We start from the raw sequence: 14,406 nt of genomic DNA on the forward strand, positions 1-14,406 counted from the left end.
TTCCGCAAACGTTAGCAGTTTCTTTCTGTCGTTAAACGTTCACAAAAAGACCTGTAGGAGTTTGCGTTTGCTTACTTTGGCTGAAGAGGAGTGTACTGCTGGATTTATCAAAGGCTCTATTATACACTTCAAATTCAATTTGCCTTTTTATCAGATACTATTTGATGATTTCGGCGATAAAACAACCATTCTAAATGCCAGCCTTAAATGCTTTTAATATGTCTTGTATAGTAAGTGGGAAACTACGACGACAACGACGATGGTGATTATTATGATGCGATATTGAAAATAATTATGCAGCTCAACTGGGTTGAGATGGTTGTAATGGTGGTGGTGGTGGTGGTGGTGGTGATGATGAGAACAATGATGATTGATGACGAAGGTGATAATGATTATGATGATGTTGGTGATGACGTTGATGATGATGATGATGATGGTGAATTTGATGATGAAGTGAATGGTGTTAACGATTATGATGATGATAATGACGATCGATGATGATGATGATGATGATGGTGGTGATCATGATGATCATGATGATCATGATAATGATCATGATAATGATCATGACGACGACTACATAAATAACAGTGATGATAATAATGACCATGCACTTCTTCTGCACGCGTGGATGAATGAATCTAACAAAGTTTGGCTCGCGTGGAAACCGATACAGAGTTTGTCGGTAATTCCGTCAGTTTGCCCTCATTACTTACGTGGGCCTGCTGTCAATCAGCCGCGCGCTCGGGCCGCCACCTGACAGCCTCATCCCCGCGTCGAGTCTGGATCGCATCGGTCTCGGCTTTATTAGCTCAATTTGATATCCACACATCTTTGAGGTCCTCCGTTTCCGGCGCGATGGCCGCCGGATTGCATTTCTCGTCATAATCTCAGTGTTTGCAAATTGATTTTTATTCATAATTAGTAAACGACGAACGGTAACTCGAGAGACGGGCTTCACAATGGGCAGCGGCAGCCCCCAGGACATTAGCATTCCGCCGGTTCGAATATTCATGGCTGACACGAGCGTTTCGTTATCGTCTTGGTGAAGTTATCGGAGTGTTATTATTAATATAACATTAACATGTATTATTATATGCTTTACTGATGGAACAACTTGTTTGATTTCCACCACTGCTAGTTTTTTTTTCTCTCGTCCTAACCAGTGCATTGCAACTGGACAAAAGCTGTGGTATGTGCTTTCCTTTCTGTGGGAAAGTGCATATAAAAGATCACTTGATGCATTAGCAAAAATGTAGCGGGTTTCCTCTGATGACTACGTGTGAAAATTACCAAATGTTTGACATCTAATAGCCGATGATTATTTAATCAATGTGCTCTAGTGGTGTCGTTAAACAAAACGTTCGCTGCACGTTTTGAAAGACAAACAGACGGATACTTATTAGTATAAGATGATAAATGTACGTTATTTGACATGACACTTCATATTAATTGTGTGTGTAAATACATGCGTGTGTTTTGGGGATACTTTTAATAGTTGTGTATACTTCTAAACAAATATTCGTATTCATTAGGTTCAGTAATACATACAGCAGACTTTACTACATCATATTAGTCGATTAGCACGTTCATACATACACACATACGTGCCCGCATACACACGCACAGAACGTAAAAACACCAAAAAACACAATGTTGTTTTACTTTAAAATCAATAAAATATGTATGTTTCGATCGATGACATATTGGTCGATACACCACTCCTGTCTCCTTTACTCTCTTTTCGCCTCTCATTTAACAAAAGTATGTATTAGCTGAAACACACCCTTGTCCCCTTCCCTCATCTCCTTTTCTTTAGCAAATGCAGTGGCTGATGCCGCCCTTGTCCCCTTCCATCACCTCCCCTTCTTTAACAAATGTAGTGTTTGAGACTGCCCCTTATCCCATCCCTTCCTTTATGAAGTGTATACATGTACTACAAGACACTTAGTATCACAGTGTCGTTATTATTTTTGTATCAGATGGACATTATAAACAAGTAGCATGTGTTTTCTTCCACTAGTTATGGAGAACCCCGACCGTCCAGGTGAAGTGATGGACCGCGATGACTACCAACACCAGAGCGCTCGCCAGAAGAGGGTGCGCACGTCATTCAAACACCACCAACTCCGGACCATGAAGTCGTACTTCGCCCTCAACCACAACCCGGACGCCAAGGACCTCAAACAGCTGGCGCAGAAGACAGGATTATCAAAACGAGTCCTTCAGGTGAGCTTCACGGATATCTTGGTGCTGGCACCCGCGCCTTGTAAACCTGTCAGAATCTCTACTCGTGCTTCTAAAGAGAGATTATTATAGGAGCTAATGTGTCGTACTGATTTTACGAAACCAGTGTCAGGATTCATGTATTACCCGAGCGAGGGTAATACATGAATCCTGACACGAGTTTCGTAAAATCAGTACGATTCACATACGAGTGTAATAATTGCTTTATTATCCATATTATCCCAAATATAACTTTTTATGAATAACAAGCTTGAACCATGTTAAAACGTTTCTAATGTAACTAGAAAGAGACGACGGAACGTCATTTCGGTGAGCGATCACATCGATCTAAGACCGCATGAAGTTATGACGTCCTTTCCCAAAATCATGTCATTCGTTGTGCACGTGAAATCATTATGACACACGTGTGTCATACTGGTTATATTTCCCTGAATATCTTGAACTATGTGGATAATAAGGCCCAAAACACACCGGGTCTGGGTCTGGCGAGTGTGGCACAGATGTCATGTCTGGTCTATTTTGACGCCTGGGTCTGTAACTGTAACGTGCCATCAATATATATTTTTGCGTTCATATATTTAGATAAATTTCCTTCTACAAATATCAACAATAAGTATAAGAAATCCATATGGATTAATATATATCTTTCCTGTTGGTTATTAAGAAAAATGAATTAGTAAGGTTCGAACATTGTGCAGCTGCCAGTCTGGCGGTGTGAAAATATAGCGCATGTTCTATGACGTCTGTTGCCAGATCTGACGCGGTGTGTTTTGTCACATTCGATTCAATGCGTTTCATTTTGGACTGGCACCATACTCGCCAGACTCCGACTCCGACCCGGTGTCTTTTGGGCCTTAAATGTTTAAAGTCCACACTTTAGCAAATTAAAATAGTCTGATGTGACGTTTGTATAAAGCGTTGTTAACATCTACAAACTTTGAGGAAGACAAAGTCAAGACATTATAGGTTTTATATTTTTTTAAACATTTGTTTATGTTAGACACAGTCGAGTTTTAAGCAGTGTTTACCTTAAAAAAAAACCACAATAAAGTACATGATGTATTTGACTATTTGTCGTCCCACGACTGGTATATCAAAGGCCGTGGTATATGATATCCTGTCTGTGGAATGGTGCATATTAAATATCCTTTGCTCTAAGACTGTATGTCAAAATTACCAAATGTTTGACATCCAATAGCCGATGATTAATAAATCAGTGTGCTCTTGTGGTGTCGTTAAATAAAACAAACTTTAACTTTTTATATGTATTTGTCGTGCTAAATGAGGAACTTCCGTGTCGTAGTTCCAAGTTCACCTTTTGAAAAAAAATAACTGCATCTTTGATTGGTAGTAATATATAACAGTGTTTATTTGTCCAAAAACTATTATCTATTTTCAATAATTAGATTTTTTTTTCGTGTACAGTTGTTATGAAATGTACATCATAGATTCAAACCGGAAATGATATGATGTATGTAAAATAATAAATGTAACTACGGCTTCCAGGAAGAAGAAAAAAGATAATTGCTAATCAAACATATTTGAAATCTTTTATATGCCACGTGACGCCCCCAATGTTTGCAGGTATATAGAATGTAAATTACCACACCTTGTATGTGCAGTGTCTGGGTGTATTGATACATTTATATCAGTTTTATTTTAAAAATGAAGTAACATTATTTGCAATAATAATTATGTTTGTGTTAGCATTAAAGACACGCTGACACACTGACGCTACGTGATCGTATGACCACTCCACCGCTTGCTTTAAACTTCGGGTCGATCACATTTATGGGACGGGAGTACGCAAAAAAGAGAGAAAGAGTCGTTCCTATTTTCCTCCGCACTTTGAGAACGCACAGGTGACAGCGGGCGATATTTGTGCTACTTGTTAGTTTTCTATTGTTGCGGCTGACATTTAGCGAAAACAAACCTCACATGACCCAGCTAGTATCGGGCCGTGTTTTCCACGGGTACGGAGCAGGGTTCTGCAATTGTCTCCACTTCCCCGGACCACACGTTGTAGGACACTTGACTATTCCCAAAGCCCACTCTGTGCGTTCTGTATACAGTGGTGTTTGATCAGTATCTCTTTACACCGGCGGTAGCGGCGAATGAGCGCGGGATTCGGCGGGCACAATACCCGTTTATATACGTGTGGACGACTTGCACTCGGTAGCCGTGACAAGCTTTCAGTCCTTTTTTGTCACCAATATTTTTCTGTTTGTGCCTAAACAGCACTTCTGGGTGTTGACTCAAAGCGCGGACTCACGCCGTAGTGAAACTGTTTTGACATCTGCGTGAATGGGTCTATTACCCTCCCATGTATTCCGTTGATCCCCGCAATTTAAAGGTGTTGTCTCCTCTTGGCCAAATTATTTTTTACGAAAATGGTCGCAGATTACCTAAAATGGTAGTAACTTTCCGAACGTTCGTAATGATTGGAAAATCGCCATGACTACTTACTTGGTTGATTTCATGTAAATACCTTTTATGAAATTTTATGACGAAGTTTGGAAAATCGTGACGATTGGTTATAGAGCATATTTCAAGTGCAAAATTTAAAGATATAATATGTAAATTTATTGAACTTTTAAGGCGTTTTATAGCATATTATATTTTATTAAATTTAAATTGTGAAAAATAATTTTGAGACATCAAGTAAAATGGCAAATCATGTGAGTAAAAAGAATAGAACATCCCTCCAGCCCAAATAGCTAAAGGAGAGAGAGAGAGAGAGAGAGAGAGAGAGAGAGAGAGAGAGAGAGAGAGAGAGAGAGAGAGAGAGAGAGAGAGAGAGAGAGAATTAGTGCTACCCAAGTCATTCACTAGTTTTAATAGTAATATCGGAAGGGAACAAATAAATTAAATATGATTTGTAATTTATAACGCGTCTTTCATTCTTAAAAATAAGAGAGACATACAGACAGCCAAAAAATCTGCATTTTTTTAATTTTTTTTTATTATTATTATTATTTGTTTGTATTTTACTTATTTTGTATCTGTTTTATTCATGTGCATGTATATATTTATTTACTTTTTTATTAATGTATTTATTTTTGTCTGTCTGTATCTCTGTGTGTCTGTCTGATTTGTTTATTTATTTATTTATTTATTGTTTATTATTGATTATTTTTTATTAATGCATTCTTTTCTGTCGGTATTTCTGCGTTGTTGTCTATATTCGTTTGTCTGTTTATGTATTTATTTATTTAAATTTAAATAAAAATGTCAGTAATAAAAATTTAAAATCCTATCCACTTCATCGTTTACAAATAAAATATCAAAACTGCACAGATAAAACAAAATTTGGTTGATTGATTTAAACAATATCACAATTAAACTAAATTAATTTTTTAAAACGTTTACAGTGAATCTATTTTTAAGCTTAGCACAATTGGTGGTCGAGCAATATAAATATTTCTTCATCACTTTGTCCCCATATTTAGTGCAAATAAAGCCGAGATAACACCTTTAAGGACAGGTGCGAAAACTGACGAGGTGGGCGGATCTTTATATCTATCAACTGGTAAGTCTATATACCCAACGCTATTCGCGCTTGTCAAATATTGGTTCCAACACTTATGAAGTTAAAATATAAATTTTCTATAGTTCCGGACACGCTTGGGGTCCCAGTGGTGCTATGCTGACATTTTCCCCGTGCCCTATCACGTTTGATTATTTGCGTTTACCAACTTTTGAGTTTTCCTATGCATTGACAAATACCACAGGTAGAGAAGTTTATTCGTGTGCATCATAAGATTTGATGGTTTTATTGGACCATATGAAGTCCCATTGCCGATAATGTTAACATTTTAAAATAAAACTGCAAGCAGCATATCAACACACCCAGGAAATACATGTATAAGAAGTGTGACATCTCACATTTAATCTACCTCTAAAACTAGTGCGTCACGTGGCATTTAAAACTTTTAGAGAAAGTTTTTATTAGCAACTCTCATTGTGGCAGAAAATCGCAGTTATATATTTATTTTTGTATTGTACTCTGTACTGGTATCAACGTCTAGTGCGTACCACATACAATTGTGTACTATATAAAAGTATATTAATTTACTGGGAATAGATAATAGTATTTTCACAAATAATCAATATCAGATACCACTACCAATCATATCCGCGGTTGTTTTTACTCCGTAAATATTTGACGGCTACCTCGAACTTTGACACAGAACTCTCTGGTTTGGCACAGTAACAATGTGGATCTCGATGGCCCAGTGGTCAGACCATCAGGTTTTAAACCGAAAGGTGTCAAGTTCGTTCCCCTGTATCGGCTCCAAACGATGGCGTCTTTAGGAGGCCGAGCGCTTGCGAACTATTTGACTGGTACCATCGTCGTCTATCATATCATATCAATCCAACGTTAGGCGTAAAAAAACCAGTCTAGCTAGCGATCGCGATTGTTCACCCTCCTGGATACGCTTTGAATGTATGTGCACAACTCACAGCAGAGGAGTAGGTCAAGTACTGTGATTTAACTCACTACAATTAAGTTTGTTTCCGTCAAATGGGAACCGATGGATTGGTACTCAACTTTATAATGAATACTGTTAAACAGTTGCATAAACTATTATTATTATTATTATTATTATTATTATTATTCAGTTTTAAACGAATACCAAGTCGCATGACATTTTCTACAACAAATTAAAAAAGTCAATTTTAAAAGAAAAGGTATAGATTAAATGTAATGTTTAATACAACGATGCCACATAGACAGCTGCACCTGGATATATAATTTTAGTACGGAATATTTTTACCTAAATTGACATTTTTTGTACAACTTAGTAATATGTTTTATATGAATTTTAGCATTATTTATTGCAGAATGAATGAATGAATGAATGAATGTTTAACGATACCCTAGCACGAAAAATACATCGGCTATTGGGTGTCAAACTCAGATAAAGGCGTAATTTAAATGATGATCAACATTAATATAAACATTTAAAAATTGATTTACCATACAGTGTAAAGAGCTGTGTAAAACATACAAATATCACAGGTATGTAAAATTAAAATTTAGAAAACTTATTCATTATAGAGTTACAGGCCAATTCATCGGTTCCATTTTGACCCAAACGGACTATCATTATTACTAACCATCAGTGTCTAGTAGTCTCCGCCCTGGAGAGATAGCCGAGATGTGTGAACAAGATATCCTGGTTTAACCGCAATTGGATGTAAAGATAATACATAAATAAAACTAAAAGCTAAATATTGATGTGGTGTTACACGAATTATTGTGCAGTAAGATACACCCCGTAAATCTTGTCGATATATATCATAATATTGTCACAGGAAATTATGTGTGCATAAATTATATAGATTAATCATAGAACTACTTTTTGTTATAAAAGGTAAAAACAGATGAGCTATATAAAATATTAACAACTACAGTTTATAATCCATCATGGATAGACCAGTTTAGATAATAATAATAATATTAATAATAATAATAATAATATATATTTATTATTATTATTTTGTATTATTATTATTATTATTATTATTATTACTATTATTATTTTTATGATTATTATACGAAAATTATTTTAATAATGATGATATACAGTATGATAATTATTTAGTATTTATAATAATAATAATAATAATAATAATAATAATAATAATATAGTTGGCTGGTTGAAGTTATTTTCGACTGTTCTGAAGAAATTCTGTAAATTGGTAAGTTTAATGAATGAATGAATGCCTGGATATTTTATTTACACCCCAGTACGGCTATTGGGAAGTAAATTTAAAGTAATAATAAGTCATGCGTGCAATGCAGTGATTCAGTATTCAGCCTACTATATTATTATTATTATTATTATTATTATTATAGTGTTATAAATATAGTTCATCAATACTAACAGGATACTATCAATGGTCTTTCAAATGATTTATTATAATCGAACTTTTAATATATACATAGTTTTAGAATTAAGGGAAAAAAATTGAAAAGGAAAACGAGAAAAACGAGAAAGAATATTTTCACATACCTATACGTGTACTTCATTAATATATAATAATTATACAAATATGTTCTGTTGTGTTCCAACAACTGTTAATATAATTTATATTGTATACAAAATGTCAAATTAACGAATATTTCCGCAGAAATGCTTTAAATGTATGTGTAGCCTTGTACCACATCTTTGCTTGTGTTTTTATTTAATTTGTTCTAATTTTCCTTCATTTGTATAGTAAAAAATACTAATAATGTTTAAACGGACTATTATGAGTTTGTTGTATTGTAAGATGTTTTTGACTAATAACATTTTGTAACGACTAGTATTGCATATTAAATATATTTTCTTTTTACATTTATTACTGTTTGTATATTCAGTACGTTTCTGGTCGTCCTAATATTGTAAGTAGCACAAACTGAATTTGATGCAATAAAACGAAGTTTCTTGAATCAGTGCTAACATTAGAACAACCAGAAAAATGTTTACTATACAACCATTAATATTTTATTTAGAAAACATATATTAATATGTACTTGCAGTCATTACAAAAGTCTTTGTTGGTCGACATCACCTCAACAGTCGCCAAAACCTCAGGACTGTCGTTTTGACAAAAGACTGATTAACACAGTGTTTAACGGTTTTGTTTTTCGACATTACATTCTTTCACGTGTGGAATCAGTGTTCCCGTCATGAGTTCCATGTGGTAGAATGCTACGTTCTACCTGGTCTCGTCTTCACAATATTCTACAGTTTTATCTTACTGTGAAAATGTCTCAAACTATTTGAAGTAGGTTTGATATTAGATACTATTCTCCAAAACCATGTTCACACGTTAACATTTTACAACTACGAGACCTTGATTCGCACTTAAAAACTTGAAGTGTGTGGACTTAAATTTCAATTTGTATAAATCTGTAATAACGTTATATAAGCACAGTAACATTAATTTGTTACATTGTTAGTCTACATTTTGTATAAATCTGTAATAACGTTATATAAGCACAGTAACATTAATTTGTTACATTGTTAGTCTACATTTTGTATAAATCTGTAATAACGTTATATAAGCACAGTAACATTAATTTGTTACATTGTTAGTCTACATTTTGTATAAATCTGTAATAACGTTATATAAGCACAGTAACATTAATTTGTTACATTGTTAGTCTACATTTTGTGTTTGCCCTAGGTCTAGACAACAGTTTATTGAATTTTCACTCAACAAATATTTCATTCCACAAAGACCAAAAGGGCAGAGAACAAGTTTGCTAACTTACGATGTACTCTTCCAACTTCATAATAAAGAGGTAAAAAGAGATTAATATATCTCAAAACAAATTACTTACACGTTTTGAACAATGGATCGGTACTAAGCAACAAGGGTCAACGTTATGAATTGCTATAGGGTAATGATTATCTGATATCTGATATATTAAACTAATACAGGGAATCAATAAGTTCACACAAAGTAACAATGAACGGATACACGGCAACAATAAACTAATACAAAGTAACAACGAACGGATACATGCCAGCAATAAAGCAACAATGAACGGATACATGGCAACAATAAACGGATAAATGGCAACAATAAAGCAACAATAAACTGATGCATGGCAACAATAAAGCAACAATGAACGGATACATGGCAACAATAAAGCAACAATGAACGGATACATGGCAATGATAAACTGATACAAAGCAACAATGAACCGAAACATGGCAACTGAACCAGAATAGGGCAGCAGTGAACAAATACTTGTAAACAATAAACGGATATTTAAAAAAGGGTTTGTTTGTTCAACGACACCACTAGAGTATATTAATTAATTAATAATCGGCTATTGGATGTCAAAAACTGATTCATGACATCAATAAATAAACTAGCATAAGGCAACAGCGAACGGCTTCAGGGCAACACTGAACGGATACAGGGTGATAATTATCGGATACCTGATAACAATGAACGGATACATGGCAACTGAACAAGCACAGGGCAGCAATTAACGAATACAGTTTAATAATTCACGGATACATGGCAAATGAACTAGTACAGGGTAACAATGAACTAGTTAAAACAATTAACCTTGGAGAAGAATGCTTTGGGATTTGGAAACTGGGATGGGTGTTGCCGTAATAAGACGGATCATTGGATCACTGCTGTATTTCTATTGTAAATGTTGTGGTTTCGGGCTGGTGTGTGGTGATGTGTGGTATAATGATACACAGTAGTTTTACGAGTACTGGTCCACGCCTCGCATCTTACATTATTGTATAACATTTCCTGAATGCTGCATTCAGTAGGTGACTCAACAACTTGCACCAACAGCGGTCTTATTCTTGTTCTGTTAAGAAGTGTGTTTATCTCGCGAAACTGAGTGGTGTAAAAATACATACCTGTATCAAAGCCTGTGGGTGGGTATGTGGTGTCCTTCACAGTGCGCCGCGCACTTGTCGCCGGTTTCTATTATTGTGCATATATAATGGCTGACACTCGTATAGCCGCAACATCCCGCCTCAAAGGATAGGCATTTAAACGAAATACGACTTGTGAAATTAGTAGAGCATATGTACGAAACAGTAACACTGTTTTAGTTCTAAACTAAGCATTGCCGTCACCTTGAATAAAGTCGTCGGACGTGGGGGTGGTGTGGTAGTGATGGGAGCAAAGCTTGGTGAGTAATCTAGAGTGGAAATGGCTACGGCGTCCATGAAAGTAATATCAATTTTAATACAAATGACACCTCCGATGGAGTGCACACCCAACGATTACCCTTCTTTGATTCGACGCATATATTGGTGGCTACAGATGTTTGTGGGGACGGGGGAGGTGGAGACGAGAAGGGCACTTCTGCACACACAAAAAAACTGGCATTTTACAGCATTACTTCTTTTAAACGCATATTTTGATAGGATGAAAATTACAGTTTTATGAATGATAGTAGCAACATTTGTGCATAATTTACACCTATGAAAACACCATATTTTAATATTTAATTTATATGTACATGTAACAGAATTGTAAGACAAAGATCTCAAGACACCACAAGCTTGACATGGTCATTGTCGCCTGGGGAATGGCGATAATAATACCAACATAAATACTTCTAGACATAGCAGATTTTAGTTTGGGAGTCATATTAAAAACATGCAGTTTGTTGGTGATATTAAAATGTTTTTAATATAATTATTTATTTATTAATTTATCTATCTATCTGTTTATTTATTTTATTTATTTATGATTTTAAATACAATTTAAAACATTGCTTATATATATCAGGAACCCTTCCTGCCAGAAGCAATTTTTTAAATTGTATTTATATATATATATATGTGTGTGTGTGTGTGTGTGTTTTGTTTCTGGATTTTGGTTGTTTTAAAAATTATCGCATGGGGAAAACGTCAAATTATTAGTTTATTTCGGCTGATTGTGGTTGAATCTTGTTAATACAAATTAATTAATTTGTTTGTATTTTATTCCTGTGTGATGTGTATCGGACAAAGCTACCTTCCGCTAACCATGGTATCACTGTTAGAACAGCGTACACTATTACAAATAGTACTGGGACTTTATGTGAAAGTCATATTATACCACGAAAATAGATACAACATTAATGGTCGTTTCTGTACTCAGTTAGAAACTTAGAAAGACTCCATACGTGACAAACGTGAGGGCAGTGACGTTAATATTAAAGCGATTAAGTAGACAATAAAATAACGTGCCAGGACATTATTTAAGATATCAGTAGATCGAATTACTGCTGTAACCTTCACATTCTGGTTTAGGCGTTTTTACATAGAATAAAATATGTTGTACGATATTCGTGTGTGACTTTTAGAACAGAAAACAGACCTTTTTCGTCAGGAAATTTCTGTTATTTTATTTTTCCCATTTAAACATGTGAATTAAATTAAATTAAACATGTATTCATGTATTGTACACACACACACACACGCGCGCGCGCGTCGTGTGTGTGTGTACAGTGTATATTGAATGTAAAAATATTTGTGCATTGATCGTAGTTTCATTTCATTTCATACAAGTACGTACTTTATTATTATTATTTTTTTTTTTTTTTTTTTTTTTTTTGTGTGTGTATTTATTTGTGTGTTTATTAGTATTATATAATATTTAGCTTTTCTTTAATTTCTGACTACACTCGTTATTTTCAATTTTTTGTAAAGTTGATAAATATATACTAAATAAATACGTAGTTATTTGTTTTGTATTTCTTTACAGGTGTGGTTTCAAAACGCCAGAGCGAAATACCGCCGAAACTTACTCAAACAGCAGCAGGACCAGGGAAAGGACGACCAAGGTCAAGGTGGGACAGACGGAGAGAAGATGGACGACTCTTCATCCATGCACGACCTCACACAGGACCAGTCGCCCGGGTTGTCCGACATCAGCTCCAGTCCCTCCCTGTCGGACCTGCACACCCCGTCACTGGACACGGATCAAAACACTAACAGCATTTCAGACCTCTTCTCAAACTCCATTGCGTCTATAAACTAAAAGAACATGCACCAGGTGGCGCTCTTAACTGATTTGATATCCTGTCGTCTGGACTTGGTTTGGAAACGTACAGTGGTACAAGACTTGAAGCAAAGTCAACTTGGACTATTGTGTTTTCCAGTCGATTCTCTAAGACAGTCATTAATGGGTCAAACACCGCATGACACGTGCTCAAAGACACCCATTACAGAAGCTTAAATTATATGACGCATCTCGAAAGATACGCGTCATTCGATCAAAAGCTATACAGCGGATCTTCAGCGATACCACATATATATAATATAATGTATAAGACCATACGCTTTACGAAGAAGCCTGACGCATCCAATATACATATGAGAACTATTTCATGGATCTCAAAAGACACCCATAACGTACATCGTACAACTAAACATTATAAGAACTACGTAAAAATAGCCACAGAACAACGAACAGCTATAAGGGATCTTTACATGTGTAAAATGTACAGCCAAGCGGTCTTTGACAGATTCGCAAGGACATCGTGATACAACAAAACACTTTTCACCGATCCGCAAGGATATGCACCATAGAGCCAAACATCACGCGGGATCCTTGAAGACGTTTATAAAACAACTACGCTTTGGATCTTCATAATATATTCATTCTTCGATCGCAGACTGACCTTCTAACGTCTAAGTGTGCTTTGTTGTTTATTTGTCAATTTCTTTTCTGACTGGTGCACGGGAAATGTCTCAAACAACTGTCTAATGGTCATCCACATTTACGACACCACGAACATGCGTCTGGTGAAGAGTCTTAAAACCGTCCCCACCTCAGAGACACGGATTTGTGTTCATCGCACAGCTGTGGCACGTGTAGTCCGTGCAGTGTGTGCAACTAAACTTACCATGTTACAATGTACTCGAATTGTCAAGCAAGGAAGTGAAAAATATTGCTATACCTCAGACATCCGAGGTACAACAATACGCATTCCATGAAAAGATAAAACACAGTGCTGAACGTCACATGTTTCCTTCTTGATTAGAAACATAGTGGCGTGGCTGGTATCTTCGACTGAAATTTATTTTCGGAATTACGTAACTATTGGTTTCGAATTCTGACGATCAGTGATTGATTGTTGTTTGTCATGTTTTCGCTTCTTGTTTCACTGTTGTCAAAGTGCTATATCTGAACCTGTGTTTTGTAGATATATTGTAAAACAAAACTGAACGATCTCACGTGTATTATTTTTATCATTATTATTATTCTGCTTCATCCTGTGCTAGTTCGTATCTGTAAAGAACCTCGCACAAGCTTCGATGATTATTTATTTATACAAAAATGAAAATCTGTTTATCGTAACCCATCAAAAGGCTTTACCATTCATCCCTTATGATATTTCAGAAAACATGTTTTCTCTAATTAACGTATTATAATTTTTACAAAAAGAGATTGTCTCTGTTCTTTTATGCAGGTTTTCATAAATAAGGGAGGATAATTTGGTCAAGTTTTAACATATCTTAAAATATATTTTGCGATTTTTATTATGTAACGGTGAATAAATATTCTATTTAAAATGTCTGAAATTAAAAATGATAAAAAAAAGTATTTAAATACATATTATACGCAAAGATTATTCCACGTTACATTTATATTAACTATACTATTTAAGAATATTTTTCATTGTATATG

At 35.2% G+C, this 14,406-nt stretch overlaps 1 protein-coding gene across 1 annotated transcript in view; it reads left to right on the forward strand.

Annotated features, from left to right (window-relative positions):
* Window positions 1-14,187, forward strand: part of LOC121382700 (LIM/homeobox protein Lhx9-like) — a 62,541-nt gene extending 48,354 nt beyond the window's left edge. The window contains exons 4-5 of the mRNA XM_041512240.1: window positions 2,024-2,229; window positions 12,478-14,187. Of these exons, the coding sequence (XP_041368174.1) occupies window positions 2,024-2,229; window positions 12,478-12,753 (482 nt within the window). The 3' untranslated portion in view covers window positions 12,754-14,187. The remainder of the gene's footprint in view (window positions 1-2,023; window positions 2,230-12,477) is intronic.
* The last annotated feature ends 219 nt before the right edge of the window (window positions 14,188-14,406 follow it).

The sequence above is a fragment of the Gigantopelta aegis genome, chromosome 10 (genome assembly GCF_016097555.1).
Source record: "Gigantopelta aegis isolate Gae_Host chromosome 10, Gae_host_genome, whole genome shotgun sequence".
NCBI lineage: Eukaryota > Metazoa > Mollusca > Gastropoda > Neomphalida > Peltospiridae > Gigantopelta > Gigantopelta aegis.